General features: G+C 38.1%; 3 protein-coding genes across 5 annotated transcripts in view; 1 reads left to right on the top strand and 2 right to left on the bottom strand.

Annotated features, from left to right (window-relative positions):
* hiw (MYC binding protein highwire) overlaps positions 1 to 22,275 on the top strand; it is a 49,560-nt gene that overhangs the window by 13,420 nt on the left and 13,865 nt on the right. The window lies entirely within an intron of this gene.
* LOC108119375 (uncharacterized) lies at positions 86 to 7,970 on the bottom strand. Of its 3 annotated transcripts, none has more exons than XM_017232539.3 (4): positions 7,784 to 7,970; positions 2,190 to 2,595; positions 1,157 to 1,694; positions 86 to 1,105 (listed from the first exon to the last, which is right to left on the bottom strand). In XM_017232539.3, the coding sequence occupies exons 2-4, from the start codon at positions 2,358 to 2,360 to the stop codon at positions 402 to 404; spliced, it is 1,413 nt and encodes a 470-aa protein (XP_017088028.2). In that variant the 5' UTR covers positions 2,361 to 2,595; positions 7,784 to 7,970; the 3' UTR covers positions 86 to 401. The 3 variants fall into 3 exon arrangements, with proteins under 3 accessions (XP_017088028.2, XP_070136793.1, XP_070136797.1); XM_070280692.1 differs by having other exon boundaries at positions 2,190 to 2,544; XM_070280696.1 differs by having other exon boundaries at positions 2,190 to 2,531.
* be (ben) lies at positions 11,589 to 21,406 on the bottom strand. The gene is made up of 6 exons (XM_017232537.3): positions 20,831 to 21,406; positions 15,073 to 15,337; positions 14,848 to 15,014; positions 14,495 to 14,784; positions 13,342 to 14,438; positions 11,589 to 12,328 (listed from the first exon to the last, which is right to left on the bottom strand). The coding sequence occupies exons 1-6, from the start codon at positions 21,011 to 21,013 to the stop codon at positions 11,805 to 11,807; spliced, it is 2,526 nt and encodes an 841-aa protein (XP_017088026.2). The 5' UTR covers positions 21,014 to 21,406; the 3' UTR covers positions 11,589 to 11,804.

The following is a 22,275-nucleotide window of genomic DNA, read 5'->3' as shown; positions in this document are numbered from 1 at the left end:
TTGAAACATGCCATGTCTATAAAATATCTAAAAATATTTACATTTTGTTTAGAAAATGCTGTTTTTGGATAAAGACACATGTTGCTTTTGTTTTTTTTTTTGGCATTCGATTGTTTTATTTTATAAATGGTATTGTTGGTGCTTTTGAAACACCTCCTTACACATTTCTACATGCGACTATATACAAGGATATTACGATATATGAATACATAATTATATACTTTAGAGCTAGGCTTGTGTAGGCTATGATTTTGGTACAGCGAAAGGTCACTCATAATAGGTGGTTTCTGTATGGGTGGTGGTGATGGTGGGTCATCATTTTGGATTACCATCCGTTCCTTTAGCTTCTTGTAGCTATGTTGTGTTTATATATTTATGGTTATGTCTTTCCAACTTGACTTCTACAAATCAGTCTTGAGCAGGCCAGCATTTTCGATTTGGTATACGATTTGGGTCTCCTTGTAGGTGCGCGGTTCCGGCTGCACTACATCCAGTTTCCGACGTTTACGTCTCTGCACCACTCGCCACCACAGCAAGAGGAGCAGTAGGATCAGCAGGAGGCCAAGGAGTACGCTTCCCGCCACAATATACGCCGTATAGCTGCGTTCCCGGCACTGTTCCGGGATCAGAGTACGGAGTGGCATCATTCCAACTCCGCCACCAACTGCTCCATCCGGTGTCTGGAACATCAACTGATCGCTGTGCTGGCGGAAGAATTCCGATCGCGGCAATGGAGGCTCCACACTCCTGTCCAGCTGCTCACAGCTCCAGGTATTCTCGTACCTCAAGTCCCGAACACTGAGAGCGAAACGATCGTCGAAGCGTAGAGGTTGTCCCGGCTCGGTCACCACTCCTCGGTCATTCACCTCCGTGGCCAGGGGATCGGCTCCAGGCCGGGTGCTCCTGATGGTGTTGTTGTGGAAACGAAGCTCCAGGCGTTCGCTGAGCTGGTAGGAACGGTGTACCGTGAGGCTGCGGAAGGCTATCTCACTGGTGGCCCCAAAGTCGTTGGCACGGAGGGTCACCGCGTCCCGGATCTGGGCCTCCAGCCATTCCCCATCCACGGCAGCAAAGTGATTCTCACTGAGGCTCAATTTAGAGACAACTAGGGGTAGAAAATTAGATAGGATTTCAAAGGATTAATATTTATACATACGTTTGAAGGAGAAGGCATGGGAGTGAACCTCTTGGAAGCGATTCCCCTTGATACTCAGCTCGTGGAGCACCTCCAGTTCGTAGAAGGCGCGAGTGGGCAGATTCCCCAGAAACTGGCAGTTCGTTATTGTCATTTGCTCCACGGAGAACTTCTTAAAGGCCTGACTTTCGATCCGCTGGACCGTTACTCCGTCAAACTTGAGCAGTATGGCACTATTTTTGGTGGTGGTGAATCCGAAGGGTAGCATCTGGTCGATGCGTCCGCCCACGAATGAGATCTCCTCGATGTTACCTTTGATCGCATGCGATTCGATGAGTTTGAGGTTCGTCTGTTCGAAATCCACAATGAGAGCCTTATTGCTGGCATCCCGGGGCACACTCAATGCGAACTCCCTGAGCACTAGCTGTCCAATCTTCCGAAAGGTCACTTTGCGCAGACCCTGGGTGTCCGCCAGGCAATTGGCCTCCACAACAAGATCGGGACAGTTGCGTACCTCTACCTGGTAGAAGGATCCGTGTAACTTTGGCAGGACCATGGGCTGTAAGTAGAAGATAAGGGTTTGGATATTACTGGATTTAAAAGAAATAAACCAAAGGACATGACTGCGGACAGATGAACACTTACGGACAAGTGAACTTAAGAATGAACTCTCTTAATAAATGAACTCTTAGGTGGGGCTGGCTTTTTTAAAATAAAATATAAAGAGATTCAAATAAAATAAAATAAAAGGCTTTAAAGAAATAGAAACTTGAGGTTTTAGGATCCTCCAGCGGACAAATGAACCTTAAAATGAACTCTTGACACAAATGAACTTTTTGGTTGGTGTTTATTTTCTTTAAAATGAACAAAGAATTAGAATTAAAATGAGTAACGCATGTCTCAAAGCTTTTGTTCAAATATTTATTTAAGAAACCATAAAAAAAATTAGAATACCTTCTCCTTAAAAAAAAGTATTAAGAGATGCTCTCTAGAACTTAATCTTCTCCAAGGATATGACAAAAGAATAGGGTTCTATCCACAACTAATGACTCACCTGGTTATTGTTGTTGCAATCACAGGTAAAGGTGGTATCATTTTCGGTGCATGTGACCTTGACCAGTTCTTCCGCCGCCACCCCCATCACCGGAAGTAGGAGGCAGAGCCAAATCAGCCATTTATATGGGCCATCCATGGGTGGATCCTTGAGATTTCTGATATTCCGCATGATTTCCAGACAGTCCCGCCTTTGGCCAATTATTCACTCATATTAATCGTCGTGTTGGTTCTTCTGCCTTTGCCCGCTTCTTCTTGCCTATTCCCTCTCACTCTTTGTTCATGTTTTGTCGTTCTCTCTTGTGCCGCTTTTAGCTTTTAGCTCTCCGTTTCTCCGTGTGCTCTGGAAAAGCTAGCTGATAAGAGCGATCGTTCGTTACAGCCTTATCTTTGAAGGTGTTTCTTATCTACATACACATATGTATTTGAAATAATATTTGTGTTTGTGTTAGTGAGTGTATCTGTATTGGTTTTGAGTTGTCTCAAGTTTTTACTCATGGGTATTACGGGGTATTATGATTGTGAGAGAATTTTATGATTTTGTAGAGTATGGTAAAGGTATGGAAATTCATGATAAGGTATAGCAAGTTATGGTAAGATATGGGAGTTTATTATAAGGTATTGTAAGATGTGATAGGTATGAGGTTTGGAGGTATGGAATATGCTTGATCGATTTTATATCAAATCGCTTCTCAAGTATTTTCCATTAATGTATAAAATTGAAGTTTCGAACCATGTCCGTTATTTCATATCATCACGAAATATTGTATCTTTAGCTTAAAGCTTCTGTTGATAGCAGAACGGTTGGTATATAAACCCTATCTTTATACATTTGATGGTTTTGATAGCGAAACCTTTCTTTTGAATTCTTCTAAACGTCTTCTAAATGAACTTTCTTTTCTTCTTCCTTTATTCCTTTATTATTTTATATAAAAGATTAAAGAAATATTACTTTTCCTAAACTCAAAATGGCGTTCTCTTCGCGTTGAAGTTAGTCCTTGTCCTAGGTCCTATGGCACTTTGTTTTTTGATTTAATGAAATCCGATCCTATTCATATATAAACTCGAATGTATCTCCGAAATCCGTATCCGTATCTCCGGGAGCCGTACGTTATGCGGCTGCGCCCCTCGGTCGATTGGGCAGAAACCGCGCTAACCTACAAACTTTATAGTTTAAGGAATGTAGTTCCAGATAGCGGATAACATAGTTCGTACCCGAACATCCATTGGCTCATATATTTTACAAAAAAGTAAGTTTCATTTTATATTTTAATAAAAATATACTCTAGAATTATGGCCAAGGTCTTGGTTTCAAATCACCTAAATGATCAATTATCAATTTCGATTTTGTAGATACATTTCTGTCGATCATAATAAATATAAATCTGTTTCCCAACAATCGCATATGTACATTCGTTTTGTATAAGAGGCTCTAATTGAATTACAACACCCTCTTCCCATTCCACTCATGATCACTTCACTTAACTCTCTCCAGACCATAACTCTCGGAAATCCTTCTCCGAATCACTTCTGCCCCGGGAAAGTCGTTAATTGAATTCGGAGGTCGTATAGCAAACATATAGCATGTAGAGTCTGGAGTCTATATTGTGTGTTTCCCTCTCTGGGTAACCAAATAGACTTACACAGACAAAAATATTTCAATTTTTAGACTTATCTAAAGACACCATCTTAAATCATAAGAATGTCAAATAAACTGTCATTAGAGGTTGGAAAAGTATAACCTCTATTTCTTTACGTGCATAACATCAGTTGACATCAAGCTCCTCTTTTTTATTTGTTTATTATCATTTGTTTATATTATTTGTTTATTAAAAAACTCACTATACTCGAGAGAGAAAAAATGAAAATTAAACAAGATCTCTTCTCAACTGGTCCGACTGTTCAAATATGTTATTTGCGCGCATGTTTAGAAATTCAAGTATGTACGTCTAGGACACGTACTACAAAAAATATATATAACTAAGATAAGTGTATTAAGTGTTCTATTTCCAAGATAAACAAGAAAGGAAAGCTAACTTCGGGAGGAGCCGAAGTTTATATACCCTTGCAGTTAAAACCGGATATATATCGCAAACATCGGATATAGTTGGCCGATCCTTATGGGAATAGGAATATATAACCCAATTTATTATAATATAAAATCTAAAAAAAAGTCCCAAACTTCTATCTTCAAAAATACGAAAGTTGATATTTCTACCAAATACCATTTCCGATCGTTCAGTTATATGGCAGCTATGGGATATAGTCGGCCGATCCTAATGAAATTTAGTAGGTTGGATCAAATGACTAAAAATATAATCTGTATTGAATTCCAGCTTTCTATCTTCAAAAACACGAAAGTTGGGTCATTTCCGATCGTTCAGTTATATGGCAGCTATAGGATATAGTCGGCCGATCCTTATGAAATTTGGCATGACGTAATAATTTGCCAAAAATAGCTTTCATGTCAAATTTGAACTCTCTAACTCTAAAAACACCAAAGTTATACCATTTCCGATCAATCAGTTATATGGCAGCTATAGGATATAGTCGGCCGATCCGGGCCGTTCCGACTTATATACTGCGTGCAAAGGAAAAAAGGGTGTGTGTGTGAAAGGGTTTCAAGACGATAGCTTTAAAACTGAGAGACTAGTTCGCGTAGAAACAGACAGACGGACAGACAGACGGACAGACGGACAGACAGACGGACAGACGGACAGACGGACATGCTCATATCAACTCAGGAGGTGATCCTGATCAAGAATATATATACTTTATAGGGTCGGAGATGTCTCCTTCACTGCTTTGCACACTTTTGACCAAAATTATAATACCCTCTGCAAGGGTATAAAAATAGGTTTGTTTTCTTTTTTTGCAATTTGTGCAATTTCTTTAAATATTTCCCCCTATTGCCCTTGAGGACTTTGTACAGATCATGAGGATTGTGTACGATTTGTTATCACTATTTGTTATCAAGTGTCATTTCCTGTCCTTGTCAGAATGACGGTAAAACCCCCTTTCATTATACCCTTTTTATACCCTTGCAGAGGGTATTATAATTTTGTCCAAAAGTGTGCAACGCAGTGAAGGAGACATCTCCGACCCTATAAAGTATAACTTTGGTGTTTTTAGAGTTAGAGAGTTCAAATTTGACATGAGAGCTATTTTGGGCAAAATATTACCACATGCCACATTACGACATGCCAAATTTCATAAGGATCGGCCGACTATATCCTATAGCTGCCATATAACTGAACGATCGGAAATGACCCAACTTTCTTGTTTTTCAAGATAGAAAACTGGAACTTGGTACAGATTATATTTTTGGTCAGTTAATCCGACCTACAAAATTTCATTAGGATCGGCCGACTATATCCTATAGCTGCCATATAACTGAACGATCGGAAATGGTACTTGGTAGAAATATCAACTTTCTTATTTTTGAAGATAGAAGTTTGGGACCTTTTTCGGATTTTTCATTTTAGTTAATTGGTTTTATTATGATGTGTTCATAAGGATCGGTCAACTATATCCGATGTTTGCGATATATATCCGGTTTTAACTGCAAGGGTATATAAACTTCGGCTCCGCCCGAAGTTAGCTTTCCTTTCTTGTTTTAAAATTTATAAGCCTAGCGATTATAAGCCACAGATATCATTGATATTATATAGATAATGGTACCTAGATTGGCGCATTTCTTTGGCAGACTAAAAATATGCAATGAAATACTTCTTTGAAGTAATATTTCTATAAAGTTTAGAATAGAAATGAATAAATATCCTTTGCAGAAACAAGGAAGGGAAGTTATCTTCGGGTATACCAGATCCTTATATACATATAGATTATCCTTAGATTTATTATAGATTTATCCTTCACTGCGTTGCACACTTTCGACTAAAATTATAACATACTTATAATACATACTTATATACTAACCTCTCAAAGGTATAAAAATAGACTTTTCTGTGTTCAAATATTATGATTTTATGATCTTACATTGTACATGTGAAAGCCTTTGTTTTATGGTTTTTATGTGAAAAGGACACATTTTTGTCCATAATACTTTTTAAAATAAATTTATTTCTGTTTGGTATTGAAGCTCCTATTTTCCAAACTTAAATACACATGGTTATTTTCGGTTTATAAACCGTTTTGTGCCATAGCTAAATAGAAAAAGGGACTCCAATTTAAAGAAAATGGTTTATATACAACTTTTGTGTGGGGAAAAGGTATTATCTTATCAGCTAATAGATAAGAGTGATAAGATTTTCTGATATGAAATGTATGACACAGTTTTTTTTATTGTTATTTTTCCTGAAAGCAGTTTTGTTTAACAAAGCAGTTGATATTTAAGGCCATAAAGAAAGCTAAATTGCAAGCTTTCTTTTAATTTAAAATTGTATCTTTTGCAAAATTGTCAACTGCTTTTTCTTTTCCAAAGACCGCCAGAGAAAAGCTTCTTTTAGCCAAAGGTCTAACCACTGAGGGCACTTGATGGGGTTAATGTTTTTTTGGCCTTGTTGGTGGATTTCGGCTTTTTGGCTTTCTACCACTTGTAGCTTCTGCACTTGAAAGAAAGTCTTTTGGTATTCTTCTAAAAATTATGGATTTTTAAGGAAGGTTTTGGAGGCTTAGCTAGAAGAACTAATAGTTGATTTAAGAAAAATCAAAGCTTGGGTACAGAAATAAATCAATATGATGTAAAATATGATTTATTTCTTTTTTGTTTTCAAGTTCTATGTTCTTAGTTTCTAAACTTGAATACATTTGTTGGGTAATTGTTTAAAAAACAAGGTCTTGAGCTCTAGAGCTTTCCTGAGTCAGAGCCACAAACAAAAGGTCTATAGGTCTGGATTTTTATTTGTTTTTTTTTTTGTTGTCAGTTGGTTTTTTTTAAGTAAATGTTTCCGAAAGCGTTTTTAATGGCAAACTAAAAACAGATTTTTATTTCACGTTTGCTTTTCTCCGTCGTCATCTAACCTTGAAATATCAAAAAATATCGCGATGACGATGTGATGTGTGATGGGGAGAGACTAACCATACAATATGGATATTGGGTATATGGTATATGGATGGATATGGCAAGATGCCTGTTTGCCATTTTGTTTTGGATTCATTTTATTTTGCAAGGGGGCGTATTTTGTAGCTAATTTAGATTCAGATTCCCGCAGGGATCATAGAAAGATGTCAAATTCTTGTTTGGGGCTTGGTTGGATTTTTATTTGTTTGGTTTTTGTTGTGAAGCGTGGGGGTACGCGGCGTTGCCTTTTACGCAATTAGAGACTGAGGGAGAGATTCTTTGGAGAATTCAAAGAGAGACCCGTCAGATTCTTTAGCATTTTTTTTTGTTTTTCTGCAAAATTTGTAGTTTTCATGCAACGCGGCGGCGGCTGGCTGCAATTTCTGCCACAGCCTCTCGCCGTTTTTTTTTATTGCTTTGAACTTTATGGCGGTTCCCAAAGGCTAGGCCACAAAAATGTACACACCACACACCAATAAACACTCACACACTTTTTCAACACTTTCAAAAAATTATTCGAAAAACATATTTCTATTTTTTAACAAGTTTAAATTAAAAAATGGCCTGTTAATTACCAGAGTAAATATTCGTTTTGGCTGTGAAATCAGCGTCTCAAATTTTAAGTAAAATACGCGCGATCATCGGGTTTCGGTTCTACTTGTTCCACGTATTTTTTTTATTTTTTTATTAAATTTTTTTGTTGTTGTTTGTTATTGTTGTTGGTCGGTCAACCGGTGTCAGCGCGTGCAAACGACTAACTGAGCGCCAAACCGCCAAACGCCACACGTAAAGCGACGTCCACCAGCGGCCCGCTGCTGAGCGGAAAAAACTTGAGCGGCAGAGTGTGAACATAGTGCTGACGCTTTAGCTCTTTTTCCTTCCGATGGCCATAGCTCTGGCAATTCTTATCCGATCAGGAAATAAAGTACCATTTAGTAATTAACGAACCCAGAAGCTTCTTTCCTCATTCAAAACGTTGCCTAAATATCGTTTTGAAATTTTTCGAATTTTTTCCTAGGGGTACCCCTACAAAAATGTGGGTTTTCGCGATTTCCCCACTTTTGCTCCTTCCGATGGCCATAGCTCGGGCAATTCCTATCCGATCAGGAAAGAAAGTACTACTTAGTAATCAGCGAACCCAGAAGCTACTTTCCTCATTCAAAACATTGCCAAAATGTGGTTTTGAAATTTTTCGAATTTTTTCCTAGGGGTACCCCTACAAAAATGTGGGTTTTCGCGATTTCCCCACTTTTGCTCCTTCCGATGGCCATAGCTCGGGCAATTCCTATCCGATCAGGAAAGAAAGTACCACTTAGTAATCAGCGAACCCAGAAGCTACTTTCCTCATTCAAAACATTGCCAAAATGTGGTTTTGAAATTTTTCGAATTTTTTCCTAGGGGTACCCCTACAAAAATGTGGGTTTTCGCGATTTCCCCACTTTTGCTCCTTCCGATGGCCATAGCTCGGGCAATTCCTATCCGATCAGGAAAGAAAGTACCACTTAGTAATCAGCGAACCCAGAAGCTACTTTCCTCATTCAAAACATTGCCAAAATGTGGTTTTGAAATTTTTCGAATTTTTTCCTAGGGGTACCCCTACAAAAATGTGGGTTTTCGCGATTTCCCCGCTTTTGCTCCTTCCGATGGCCATAGCTCGGGCAATTCCTATCCGATCAGGAAAGAAAGTACCTCTTAGTAATCAGCGAACCCAGAAGCTACTTTCCTCATTCAAAACATTGTCTAAATGTGGTTTTGAAATTTTTCGAATTTTGTCCTAGGGGTACCCCTACAAAAATGTGGGTTTTCGCGATTTCCCCACTTTTGCTCCTTCCGATGGCCATAGCTCGGGCAATTCCTATCCGATCAGGAAAGAAAGTACCACTTAGTAATCAGCGAACCCAGAAGCTACTTTCCTCATTCAAAACATTGCCTTAATATCGTTTTGAAATTTTTCGTATTTTTTCCTAGGGGTACCCCTACAAAAATGTGGGTTTTCGCGATTTCCCCACTTTTGCTCCTTCCGATGGCCATAGCTCAGGATATTCTTATCCTATCAGGAAATAAAGTACCATTTAGTAATCAGCGAACCCAGAAGCTACTTTCCTCATTCAAAACATTGCCTAAATGTGGTTTTGAAATTTGTCGAATTTTTTCCTAGGGGTAATCCTACAAAAATGTGGGTTTTCGCGATTTCCCCACTTTTGCTCCTTCCGATGGCCATAGCTCTGCTAATTCTTATCTGATCAGGAAAGAAAGTACCATTTAGTAATCAGCGAACTCAGAAGCTACTTTCCTCATTCAAAACATTGCCTAAATGTGGTTTTGAAATTTTTCGAATTTTTTCATAGGGGAACCCTCACAAAAATGTGTTTTTTTGGCTCCATTTTTTGAAGCTGCTTGGGCACCTCTGTGGGGTTCTCTCTTTGGATCGCTCTCCAAATCTCACCAGTTCTCTGAGCGACTAAAAAACGAGCGCCAGTTTGGCTGTGGCAAGCTTAGAAAAAAATAAATGAAAAAAATAAATAAAAAACAAAACGAAAAGAATTTTTGCATAGAGAATTTTTGTTTACTGTGCCTCGAGTTGAAGTTCAATAGGGAGGTTGTGTAGAGGGAATCTTTGAGTTTTGAGTAAATGTATCTGTAGCTGGAAATGTATCTGAAGCTAAAGTATGATGTTGTTCTGCTGCGACTCTGATTGGTGGCGGCGCGCGCGCTTAATTGAACGACTCCACGCATCGCTTGACACTTGCTCATAAAAACCTCAACTAGAGAGGAAAAAACAATCCAAGAAAGCCTCCACAAGACCTCCACAAGAAAAAAAATACCCAAAGGCGGTAGAAAATCAAATCAAATTTGCTTGGGGGGGCAAAGTCAAACATAAAGCACTTAGTGGTCGGTCGGCTTGTGAAGAGCCGAACTATGTATGTAAATAAATGAAAAAAATAATGCACTTCAGGTCTCCAGATTAAACCAAAATATGACCTCTATAAAGGAGTACATAAATCGTTCAAAAGTCCACAAAGAAAATTAATATGAATTTTATTTAATTCAGTTCGATTAATATTCTTATTTCTTTCATAATTGAGTGGAAAATTAAGCATTTTATATTTATGAGCTTTTGATACTTTTCATTTGAGAGCTTAAAGATAAGCAGGCATTTTTTTTACCTGGGAGTGTCGATAAATGGGGTAACAGAGCAGGGGTTTCCAAAGCAAAACAGTCATAGATATCCCACTGGAAAAAATTAATAGGAAATAGCTACTTTGGGTATCATAAATGTCTATGAAAAATAAGAAATTTATTTCCCAAGTGTATCAATTGATTTTCGCCTGCTGGGAACTACGTGAGATAATCTGATGGAATCACTGAGCGAATGCCGCCGTCTTACTGACCATATATGAACATTAATAACTCGAAAAGGCTTTTAGAACGAGCATTTGCATATCCAGCAACAATTTATTGGTCAGAAGAAAAACTCAGTTCAATGCTTGTGCTGGCAAATCAAGTTATACAACATTTTAAAATGCAATTTCAGCACAACACACCGCCCGACTGGCGGCGGGTGCTGTTGCATTTGATTATTTTTGTTTTTTGTCTTAACAATTATCGCAGAATTTGCAGTTAAAATAAAAACAAATAAAAAACCAGCTGTGTTGGTTGAGTGACTAATTTTCCAATAGCCACTGGAGGGGGAGAAATCGGTCATACGATAGATATGATGACGGGCCATCGGCAAAAGTCAACAAATGTGGTAATACAAGATATTCCATATATATATTTTTGATTTTTTCAACAAGTCACGAAATAATTTGAAAATATTCTTGAGGAATATATATAGGTTTTAAAGAGATACATATATCAACTTGGTGGTTCCTCTAACCAACATCCAGGAAGAAGTTGAAGTTGTAGTATTCATACCCGGTACTGTAGGATTTTAGAAAACCTTTTCAACCCCATAAAGAATACTTATATTCATGACAGTAATATTCAGTCAAATAAAAGCTTTATATAAATATTTGTATAAATTATGATATACCTACCCGGTACTGTAGGATTTTTTACAAAACCTTTCCAATTCTACGAAGATCATTTCTACTATTCGAAATTTTTTATCAGTCTAGTCTTCATATTTAAAAAAAAAAAATATAAGAGGACCATATGTTTTATCTAGTTATTTTTATATAAAAATGAATTATAATATCCATACCAGCTACTTGAAGAGTTCAATAAAGAATAGCTTTATAATATAGACTTTTGAAAGCCCTTTCTATAAGAAGAACGTCTCCTATGAGAAGTATGGGAAAACTGTTACGTTCCCAAAGAAAAGAAAAACATCCAATCAAGTTCTTATTACAAAAAAAAAGCATATAGTTTATTAAATTACATTTCAATGTTTAATATATGTATTTATACAAACTAGCTTATTATAATTTTTTTTTTTCTCAATTTTCAACGTTCGGGTCTCTTGATACTCTCTCTCAAAGTTTCAAACGTATCGCCAGAGAAATCTTATTTATATCACAAAGTTTCGTTTATAATCAGTTATAAGTATTATTATAGGGCAGATGGTGTTACTGGTGCATCCGCTGCATACTTTTAGGCATCCGCATAGTCAATCACATCACTGATTTGAACCGTAACATCACTACCCCCCGAATGATCCGAACCGGAGTCCATGTGCTCCATGGCTGCCAAACTGGCGGCACCATCCAGGCACTCGAAACTGCGGCTACCGCCCGGACCGCGGCTGCCACTATAGGGCGGTGGCTGTTGCAACGTTGGCTCCTGCTTCTGCTGCTGACGCGGATAATTCTGCTGCACCTGTCTTTGGTTACGCAATGAGGTCAATTGATTGGGATGAAATTGTGGCATGGCCTCCAAGTCCTGTCGCAAGTCGCGCACATGACGCTGCCATGGCGGTACAACGTCTGTGGCGGTGGCGCTGGCGCTGGCAGTTGGGACACTAGCTCCCGATGGTGGGCGACTGATGGGTGTGGCATCTGGGGCAGAGCGCCATACGGGTGTGGAATATTTCACGACACTGCTTGGGGGTTGTCGGGGCGGGGCGAGGCGTCGCATAGGAGTGGCATATTGGTAGGCCGGTGGTATATCGTTTGCATCTTTGAAATAGAAAAGGATATGAAGTTAGAGACTGTCGATAGCTTGGAAATATTTAAGATTTGAGTCTAAAAAATAGGAAATTAAATGTAATTCTTAAAAATAATAATTTCCCAAAATTTTTAGACTCAAATTATAGTTATAGTTATTTTTTTGAATAAATATATTGTTAGTAGAAGTAGTAATTGTGAGTAGTTAAAGGTTAAATGTTACCTTATTGCCAGATTATTTTTTTTATGAGTTAGTTATTAGTAACAAATATGTTTCAAAAGATACAGATACAAGATACATGAATATAAAACATAGAACATTAGAAACCAGTTATCCAAGACGAGGACAAAGACCCAAATAGGATATAAGATAACCAACATAGAGGGAAAATTAAGGAGAGATCCATCACCATTTTTAAAAATACTACAGGATTTTTGTTTTTTGGGAAAATATAGCTACGTTTGTGTTTTGGTACCTTTCTTGGATCATGCACGTGGCTTGGTGTGGATTTCGGAGTGTGGTTTGTGCCCGGTACTCATGTGGTATCATCGTCCGGTGGTGGTATGTAGGTATTTTCAAGTGTGGGGTTTTTTTCTTTTTTTTTAAATTTTTTTTTTCAGTGCTAGCTTTTTTGTTGTTGTTTAATTGTGCATTTGGTATATATTCTTGTGATTTACATAACTACAAGGACTTTCTATTCATAACCTTTAAATATATAAGATATATATTTGTTTTTAAGAGAAAAATGGAAAGTTGTTTTTCAACTTCAACTTCTTCGAGGAAGAGGAAAATTTAAGGACGTAATATCCCCAGGGGCTAGGGATAAGGTCAAATTCGAACTTTTCTTTTTTGAGTTTCAGGAGAGTAATAAATATGATCGTTATCAAACTACACTTAAGTATAAGTATTAAATACAATTAAATACAATCCAAAACAGAGGAAAGAGATCGTTAAACCGGACTATAACCCTGATTATTTCCATTGCTGTTTCTGTTATAATCGTAGCCACCGATTCCACACTTACGTGCATTGAATGGCTCGGTGTACGGGTCCTCGGTATTAATGGGAGACGAGTAGTGGGTGCAGAATTCTGGTGGTGACTGTTGTGGTGTACTGTTTGGTATTAGGCGTCGCTCCTCCTGGGGCTCAGCATAGATATGCGTATCGTATGTATCTTGTAGGTCTGGACTGGGTGCACTTGGCGGTGGTATCGGTGGCAGCATCGAATCTACCACTTGGGAATCAGCAAATTTGAGAATATTACTAGGATGGCACTTGTTCAGGTGATCGGTGAGCAGATTCTTAATGACGGACGGTGACTTGGACGGTAGACAACTTAGAATGTCGGTGATGCGATTTAAGCAGTCGGCCTTGCTCAGTGTTCCTTTGTTTAGTTTCAAGAGGGCCTTACACACATCCTTATATTCCTCTTGATCGGACAGATTCTTTACCTCTTTTAACAGCATGTCCGTTTCCGGTTTGGTCCAGGAGCAGGTCTGACTAACGTTGTTTCTTTTCTTCCGGCATATCAGTGCGATGCCGACCACAACCAGGCCCATCACCGCCACGAAGGCCACAATGCATCCGGCTATGCCGTTGCTGCTCCAGACATTTCCGCTCTGCTGGTCGCTGATCGATCGCTCCGACCACCGTCCGTTGATGCAGTGCTGGGTGACATTGGTGTTCCTGCCCACGCCACAGGCCTCATACAAATACCGCCGCCAGTTAACGCTGGTGGAATTGAAGCACTTGGTATCGCTTTCGCTCAACGTACAGAGTATTTCCGAGTCCAGATCGTGGTGGCTAAGATTCGAGAGCCAGGCTCTGCTATCGCAGGCACACTGCCGTCCCACATGGATATGGTGCATCCGGCAGGCGTTTATATCGAGACTGCCCGGCTGGGGATCCTTTAGGCGGTTGTTCAAGAAACTGCAATTGAAAACGTCCGATACGTTTTTGATTTGAAACGTGTCGAAGCGATCGAATCTGTTGTCGTTGATCTCCACATGTGCCACCTGATTGATGGTCAGCCAGTTGGCTTCCGTATGTTGCACAGTATTATTGAGGATATAGGCATTTGCTGCATTCACCTGGATGGCCCCCGATCGAATGCGTTCCACACTGGAAATGACACAATGAAAGGATTTTCCACCGTGACCATGACAGAAAATACTTACGTGTTGCCGGTAAAGATGAGATAACTGACTCCGCTGTGACTTATCGCCTCGCCCTCAATGGTTCCGATTACATTGTTCACCAGGGAGACCTTATCGCTGAGGAGTTTGTCGGCTAGAGCTCCCGGCTTAATGGTTCTAATATGATTATTCTCGAAGTTCAGCTCCTTGATATTGGTGACATGGAATGCGTCCTGCTCAATGCTACCGATCCGGCACAGGCTGAAGCTGACCTTGTTCATCGATTGATTGAAGCTGTTGATCTGGGCCATGCCAGAGTTCTCCACCCGCAGCTATCGGATGGACGAAAAAATATATTATATCATATGTTCCTAACATATAATTGGCTTACTCACATTAACCAGGGGGGTGGATGTCTTGGTACCACCCGAGTGGAAGGCATTCTGTTTCAGATCGAACCGGTCAACCTGCTTGATGGTCAGGTCCAAATTGGACATTTGCAAGGCCTTCGAAAAGATAACCACATGGCTACAGTTTTCCGCCAGCACCTTAAAATCGTCGCCTTAAAATTCAAAGATAATTACTGGCTTGTGGGGGCATTGGAGGAAAGGCAAACTTACCTTCGAGGGCCTGGGCCTGCAGAAAGACGGCCATTACGCCAAAGAACTCGATCTCGGGATAACCAGCATTGTTCTTCTTGAAGGCATGCTCGGTCACCTCTACCTGATCGTCCTCCTTGGATCCATAGAAACGAAAGGCGTTGACCGTTTGGTTATCGTTTAGGAAGTTGGCGCGTAGCTCCAACTTTGTTTGCGGCTTCAACTGGACTATGATCGATCTGAATTTCTTTTGGACGACATATTTGGAGTCCCAGATTGGTGAGAGCTGTAACCAAATGACCCGATAAGTATTGGCTGGTTAAACATGTATACATTAAGTGTATAAATTATTTTTGTTGCAAGTATGTTTCCCTCTCAATTGGAAGTTAGCACCCGGCTGCTACTGCTGGCTGTTGTCGTGGGGATCGTGACGCTTGACTTACATTTCTTGCGGTCTATGTATCCCGCACTTTAGCCAGTCTCCCTTACTCTTCTGTGTTTTATTTTTAAACGCAGTGTCTGCCACAGCAACAATAGGAGGAGACTGCAACATCAGCAACATATACAGATGACAATTACACTGACGACAACGACAACGGCAACTTGACCGCAACGCCGAGGAGCATTGACTCCAGCCACAATACAAAAAAAAAAAATTATAAATAAATAAATAAAAAAATCCAACCATCCAGTTGCAGAACCCCAACTGTAAGAATGGAGAGTAAAGAATGTAGAACGAAGAATGGAGAATGAAGAGTGAAGAACTCGAACCCGGGTGCAATTTTTCCATTAAATTAAGTGAAAATAGTTGAAACTTGAAGGGCCGACGATGACTATGAGATGGATGGTTGAGGCTGTACTCTCCATAGAGGAGAGTGTACCATATAGATGGTACATGCCACACACTGTTCCTAATGATCTTGATGATCTTGTTGATCAGTCTACAGATCTTACTTATTGAATTAATAAATCTTGGTATTACGAAAGTAAAAGGAAGCTCTTCTATATCTTTGTCAACTATATAGGTCCTGTAATGCACTTTTTGAGTAATAAACCATTTTTTTTAGATTTTTGATAAGGTATTGCGTTGCTACTTGTGAGATAAGGTTTAAGGTTTGAATACCCTTTGTTTATTTTTATATTCCCGCGACGTTTCGGTGTAAATACTTCCATAAAAAAAAACACTTTGAATGATTTAGAATGTGAATCATCCCTACAATCTTACGGGTAGTAAACAGAAAAGTAAAAGTAATGATAGAAGGGGGTTCTCTGGTTTGGTCTGGACAGTTGACATTATAATTCAGTCCTCGTTTTATATTTTTTTTCGATTCTTGCAGTCTCAGCCGGGCCACCTGTTTTTTTTTGTGGCTTTTTGTTTTGTCTGGCCTCGGTTGGGGGTTCAATGTCTTTGCATCTGTATCGGGGGACTTTGGTATCTGTGTATCTGAATCTTTGTATCTGTATCTGTGTATCTGTAGCCCCAACGGCAGCCGGCTCTCTCTCGGTCCCTCCCAATGGGCGCACTTGTTGTCTCGTCAGTCTGCCTGCTGAGATTTTCTGGTTTACTTAGCTGTGATGTATGTATATGTATGTATTGTATCTTTTTATTTGTTTTTTACATTTTTTTCACAACATTCTTACACTTTTTCCTCTCGGATTCTTCGCGCTCTGGTTGTTACCATCATCTTGGTGGCTCTGGGTGCAATTTTCTTTCAATTGCTCCAGTTTCTGGCTCTCTTCCTAAAGAGGAAGTCTCAATTACGTGTGAGTTTTAATTTGCTTGTTTGTCTGACAGACAGTTTTCCTTCAATCCGGTCCGGTTCGGTCTGGTCCCCCCCTCCCATCCCTTTCTCTAAATCCCATCATCTACCCATCATCCATTTGGTTTCAAGTTTATGAGAACCATTCCTCCAAATGGCTGGAAAAACAAACAAAAATGTGCCCCAAAAAAAAAAACAAAAAGTTTATAAAGTTCGTTTTTGGACAGATGATCTCTAGATGTCTTTCAGATTTATTTAGAATTTTTTTTAAAGTGTATTTTGAAAAACTGTGGCCTGGAACACCACACTATATATAGGGCTTCTATCCCGGAGCCCGGAGCCCGGAGCGCTTTTCCGGCTCTTTACACATTTTTTCTACGGCGGGCGACAACTTTCGAGATATATTTTTGGATCCAAATCGAAATCCGACGAACGAATGTGGCAGACAAGCGGAAATAGCTGCCGTCGCCTGGCTGGAAGTGCCAAAACCAACAACAGCACATAAATAACCAAACAAAGCCAATTAAAAATAAATTATGATCTCTATATCTTAAGCACTCGCCGTCGAAAGTGAGGAAGAAGTCTCCCTGGAAAAAACTCGAATGTCACATGGCCGGAATGCTGATCACATGGCCGGAAAATGGACCTCAATGGACTTTCCCAAAAATCCCTTTTCTATGCCACACACATACATACATATGTACTTCCACCCGCACATTCACTTTACAGATGCGTTTTTATCTTAAAGATAGAAAACCTCAACACGTTCAATGTCGGATAAGTTATGGGTGCCTACGTGACTTCAGGGCTACGCAAAAAATGCAGAATTCTTAAGTGGGTTTACATGAATTTCTTATTTATTCACTTTTTTTTATTAGTCGCCCTGATTATCTACAAGATAAGATAAACATTCAATAAAAAAAAAGCTAAATTCTAGAAAGCTCTGGTACTTTCTTGAATGAAAATGACCAATAGTACCAAAAGTATGTATATACAATTCAAATCTTGTTTATGATTTAATCCAAATTATTGGCCAAATCCGGTTGGCCTCGAATGCAGTTTTTCCACATTTTCCACAGTTGGATTTTATGATACCACCTCATATATAGCATTCACACATTTGTCTTCCTTCACAGAATGTTTGTTTTTTTGTGTTTCTATGGATGTGTGTTTGGGTTTGTCTTGTTTAGTGTGGCACTTGATGGATTTTTTTCTGTTAGCGGCTCCCAGTTCTCTAAGTAGTTTAAGTAGCCATTCGAAATGGGTGTTTAAGTAGGCTCACATTCCACGCCCACACTCGATATATATATATAGTGTTTTGAGTGCAATCTGATTGGTTCCGATTTCGATTCTTAAGATATTGCTGGAAAGATATGCAACACAGCTGCTGACACTATATAAAGAGTCTTCTTTTTTTTTTTTATAAATTTATCTTCAGGGTTTATCAGAAAGAGGGAGGGAGGGGAAATGCATTTCCATTTTGTAGAGCTTTCTGTCCAGTTCCACTTTGCACAGAACCGAGAACTGGAGCGCCCACGCGGCAAATAAATAAATTTTCGGTTTTGTATATGTATCTACAAGATGACGACACATGCTTAGAAGAAGATCTTCAAAAGATGGTGGGGTGGACAAGTGTCACCCGTTGGCCCACATCCGCTTGGACAAAAAAAAAATTAAACAAAAACCATGAATACATCTCTCAGACCAAGTTCATTCAATTACTAAGGAAGTGCAAAATTTAACGACTATTACCTAAACATATTATCCACATATGGAGAGAGATACATACATATATATGTATATATTCTGGCCTAAAATAAACAAAAAAAATTTTAACAAAAACCCGCATAGAGTTTTGGTAAAATATATAGTATTCTTGTTTTTTTTAATCGATAAATTTTGTGCTAAAATATAGAAACAAATTACCAATTGTATCTGCCATATCTTAGCTATAGCTATATCTTACGGATGTATAATTAAAATGACCTTGATCGTTTATTTTATTTCTCAACTGAAAAACTGCTAACCAAACAAGTTAAAATTGCAAAATCTTTATGCAAAATGCAATCTACTTGTACGTTTTATTTTAAAAGCTTATGACTGCTGACCGATATTTATGGGATATGAATTATCTAAAATGCATTACCAAGAAAAAAAAAAAAATAAAAAAATAAATTTATTTTGTTAGGTTCCGAAACCATACCTCTTTTCCATATTTTTCCATTTCATCAATAACCATTTCCTTGGTGACTAAAAATACAAATAAGATATTGTTTGTTTGGCAAACTGAAGAATCTGGAACAAGACCCATCCTATGTTTATTTTTTTTAGATTTTATATCGGGAATCTTAAGGGGTAGAACCCTCCTTTTTTTTGTCTGATTCCTTCAATTACTTGCACTTGATCTCCCCCCTTTTCTGGCTTTATTTTTTTTTTATTTCGAAGTGCGGGAGCAAACGAACCGAGTTTTTTGTTTTAAAAACGCACACCTGACTCATTTGCATAACCTGTTGGACTGTGTGTGTGTGAGTCTGGGGGGGGATGACTAGATACTGCCACGGTGGGGGCGGAAAAGGGAGTGGCAGCACGTCGGCGCCGCCTTCTTCTTGTTTCATTTTCATTCATTTTGCACGCATTGCCGATGCCTATATATAATACTATCGCTTGATGCCCAATGCCGATTCAGATTTCGAGGCAGGAACAATAATTATTTTGCTTTTGTTTACATTCCCTTGGCGTCAGAGTTAATTTCTGATTTTCTGATTTAGCGTGAAATTAATCAAAAGTGCTTAGGCTACGCATTTTTCAACCTCAACCTCCCAAAAGTGGCTGAAAACTTTATATAAATATTTTCAGATATTTTCCCCAGCTATGTATGTATTTGTTTTGAAAAATTTCCAGGGTTTTGTGGAAAATATTTACAAAATCATATATTTTTGCTGTTAAAAAATGTGCTTTTATTAAAAGCTTATTCTAAAATATAATATTTTGTTCATGAAAGATCTATTAACTACACAGCCACACAAAAAAAAAAAAAGTGTCCGGGTTGGGAGATCAGAGTACCCTATCCCCATGTATTTTGGACCGCTGAACACGAATCTGAAGTCCGTTTTGGTCCTGCACGTGTACGTTTCTTCCTAACCTCAAAAAAAGTTTTACATTTTTGGAGGTATGCGACTTTATTTTTAATTTATTGGATCGCTGATTACGAATTTGATTCAGATTTAAAAATTCAATATGGCGGATCCAATATGAATCACAAGTCTTTCATAATTAGTAGTAGCTATCAACTGTTGTTATCAACTAAAATTATAGACCATTAGACCATTATATAGATAAGCCAAGTAGACCACTTGTCCAATTAAAATTAGTTTTTTTTGTGATTTCCTAAGCATTACCTTTCAGTTAAAATATTAGCACTTTTAGTATCTTTATTAAAAGGAGAGCTTCTGACTGTCCGATATGTCCGATATGTCCCGATATCTTATCTTTTTCGGTAATTCGATTAGGTGGGTTGTGTTACTCTGTTTACTTGCTGGGAGACTGTCTCTGAAGATTAGCTTTCAAGTTGATTCTTCACTTCACTTCTTGAGTTGATTCTTTACTTCAAGTAGAGTACAAATATAACGAGTTATTTTAGATATGTAAATAATACATATATTGTTCCAAGAATTTGATGAATATTAACGAGAAATTGATCTACCAATCTTCTTGTTAAAAAGCGACCTAATGACCGGAGACCTAAAGACATGAGACCTAAAGACCGGAGACCCAAAGACCGGAGACCTAAAGACAGGAGACCTAAAGACCGGAAGAGCAAACCCCCTTTTTCTTTGCAACAAAAACAGAATATTTTTACATTGAATTCGAAATTTATTTCAACGAGGGATTAATATTTTATCAGAAATCGATGACACACTTACTACGACGTTAACAAGAAACTGATTACTCAAGTCAAGTCTAGCAAAATATATAAAATAATGAGTAATAATATATTGCATTGTTTTTTAGAAACTCACGGTTTTATTTATCCGGAAATCGCATTCAATCCTAACTCCTTCGCAGCCGCAGTGATTGCATATGTCGGAACTGTCCTGGGCCTTGGTCTGGGGCAGGCGATCGTATCGGTCGTAGTTCATGTTACTGGCTAGAGTTGAGGTCACTAATAAAAGTAGCACCGACAGTTCCACCAACTGTCCCATTTTATTTATTTTTTTGGTTTTCACTTTTTTTTTTTTTGGCAGTTACAAATTATATGGTGAAATATTTATTTGGATTTCTTTCTTTATAATTTTTTTTGCGGTTTTTATTTTATGTGTTTGTGTTTTTTTATTCGTATTTAAAGCACAGAACTATTTTTGTTTTCTTCTCGCTCTTCGCGCTCCAACACTCTTGATTTAGACGACTAGTGTGTCAGCAGAGATCGCACTAATATGCATATTTATGATGTTCTTCGTCATCCACAGAAATATTTTAGAACAATAAGAAAAAAAACAAAAAAATAACAATGTGATATGCCGCCGAATATAATTTTTTTTTATCGAGCGATATCGTTGTGTTCGCGAGAAAGGTTGGAATCGTTCTGAGGCGATTGTTGGTATTCGAGTCGCCAAGATCGGCGCTGTGTTTCGTTCCACACGTTCCTGTGATTCCCCTCTCTGGTGCGCTCTCGCTCGGCTCTCTCTTACACTGCAAAAAAAAAAATTTAAAAAAAGATTAGATATACAATCTAATGGCAAAATGCACAAAAAAATGCACAAAGAAGAAAAAAATGATATTGTGACAATACTATTATTATTGCTGTCTCAATTATCTATATAAAAACCAATAGCATGAATAAACTTTGTAAAATATGCTTTAAATTTTGAGCATTATTTTAGTTCAAACTTCCACAGCCTTTCCCTTTTTAATAAAATAAATAGAAAAGGTTGTATTAAGCTTGAAATAACTAAAATGTATCAATATTGAATATGAGTTTTCTTGAAAAATATGAACTATTCAATAGAACAAAAAAAAAAAAAAAGGTTATATCAAACTTAAATTGAAACGAAAACTAAAATAGAATTCAATAGAATTTGAGTTTTTTAATAAAAAGAATATATATAAAATATAAAACGATGTCTTGGGCAATGAGTTTATACATACAATAATCTTACAAAGATAAGACTAGGACTCACATAGATGATAAAGCCAATGAATTCCCAGTATAACTGATTACAAGTTTTTTATTCAGTGTTATTCCATTCTTGTGCTAAAGATAAGACTAAGAATTACATATCTTTGTATAGTTGCCAATTTTAATTCCAGTATAGTTTAAAATAGGTTGTATTTTTTACAGTGTATAAACACTCCCACTCTCTCTCACTCCCAATGGCTGTCTCTCTGAGAGATCTCAGCTGATCTATAGCTCTCTGCGGGGCTTTTCGATAAATTGAATCAGCTGAACCGCTTTTTTTTTTGTATT

The sequence above is a fragment of the Drosophila bipectinata genome, chromosome XL (genome assembly GCF_030179905.1).
Source record: "Drosophila bipectinata strain 14024-0381.07 chromosome XL, DbipHiC1v2, whole genome shotgun sequence".
Taxonomy (NCBI): domain Eukaryota; kingdom Metazoa; phylum Arthropoda; class Insecta; order Diptera; family Drosophilidae; genus Drosophila; species Drosophila bipectinata.
Note: the sequence above shows the minus strand (reverse complement) of the source record. Positions and strands in the feature narration are given on the sequence as shown.

Coding starts and splice junctions, on each gene's coding strand:
- LOC108119375 (XM_017232539.3), bottom strand. CDS start 2,360: ATGCGGAATATCAGAAATCTCAAGGATCCACCCATGGATGGCCCATAT. Junction 1,695..2,189: donor ATTGCAACAACAATAACCAG/GTGAGTCATTAG, acceptor TTCTACTTACAG/CCCATGGTCCTGCCAAAGTT. Junction 1,106..1,156: donor CCATGCCTTCTCCTTCAAAC/GTATGTATAAAT, acceptor TTCTACCCCTAG/TTGTCTCTAAATTGAGCCTC.
- be (XM_017232537.3), bottom strand. CDS start 21,013: ATGGGACAGTTGGTGGAACTGTCGGTGCTACTTTTATTAGTGACCTCA. Junction 14,439..14,494: donor CTCATCTTTACCGGCAACAC/GTAAGTATTTTC, acceptor TGTCATTTCCAG/TGTGGAACGCATTCGATCGG. Junction 12,329..13,341: donor CACCGAGCCATTCAATGCAC/GTAAGTGTGGAA, acceptor TCTATTTCAAAG/ATGCAAACGATATACCACCG.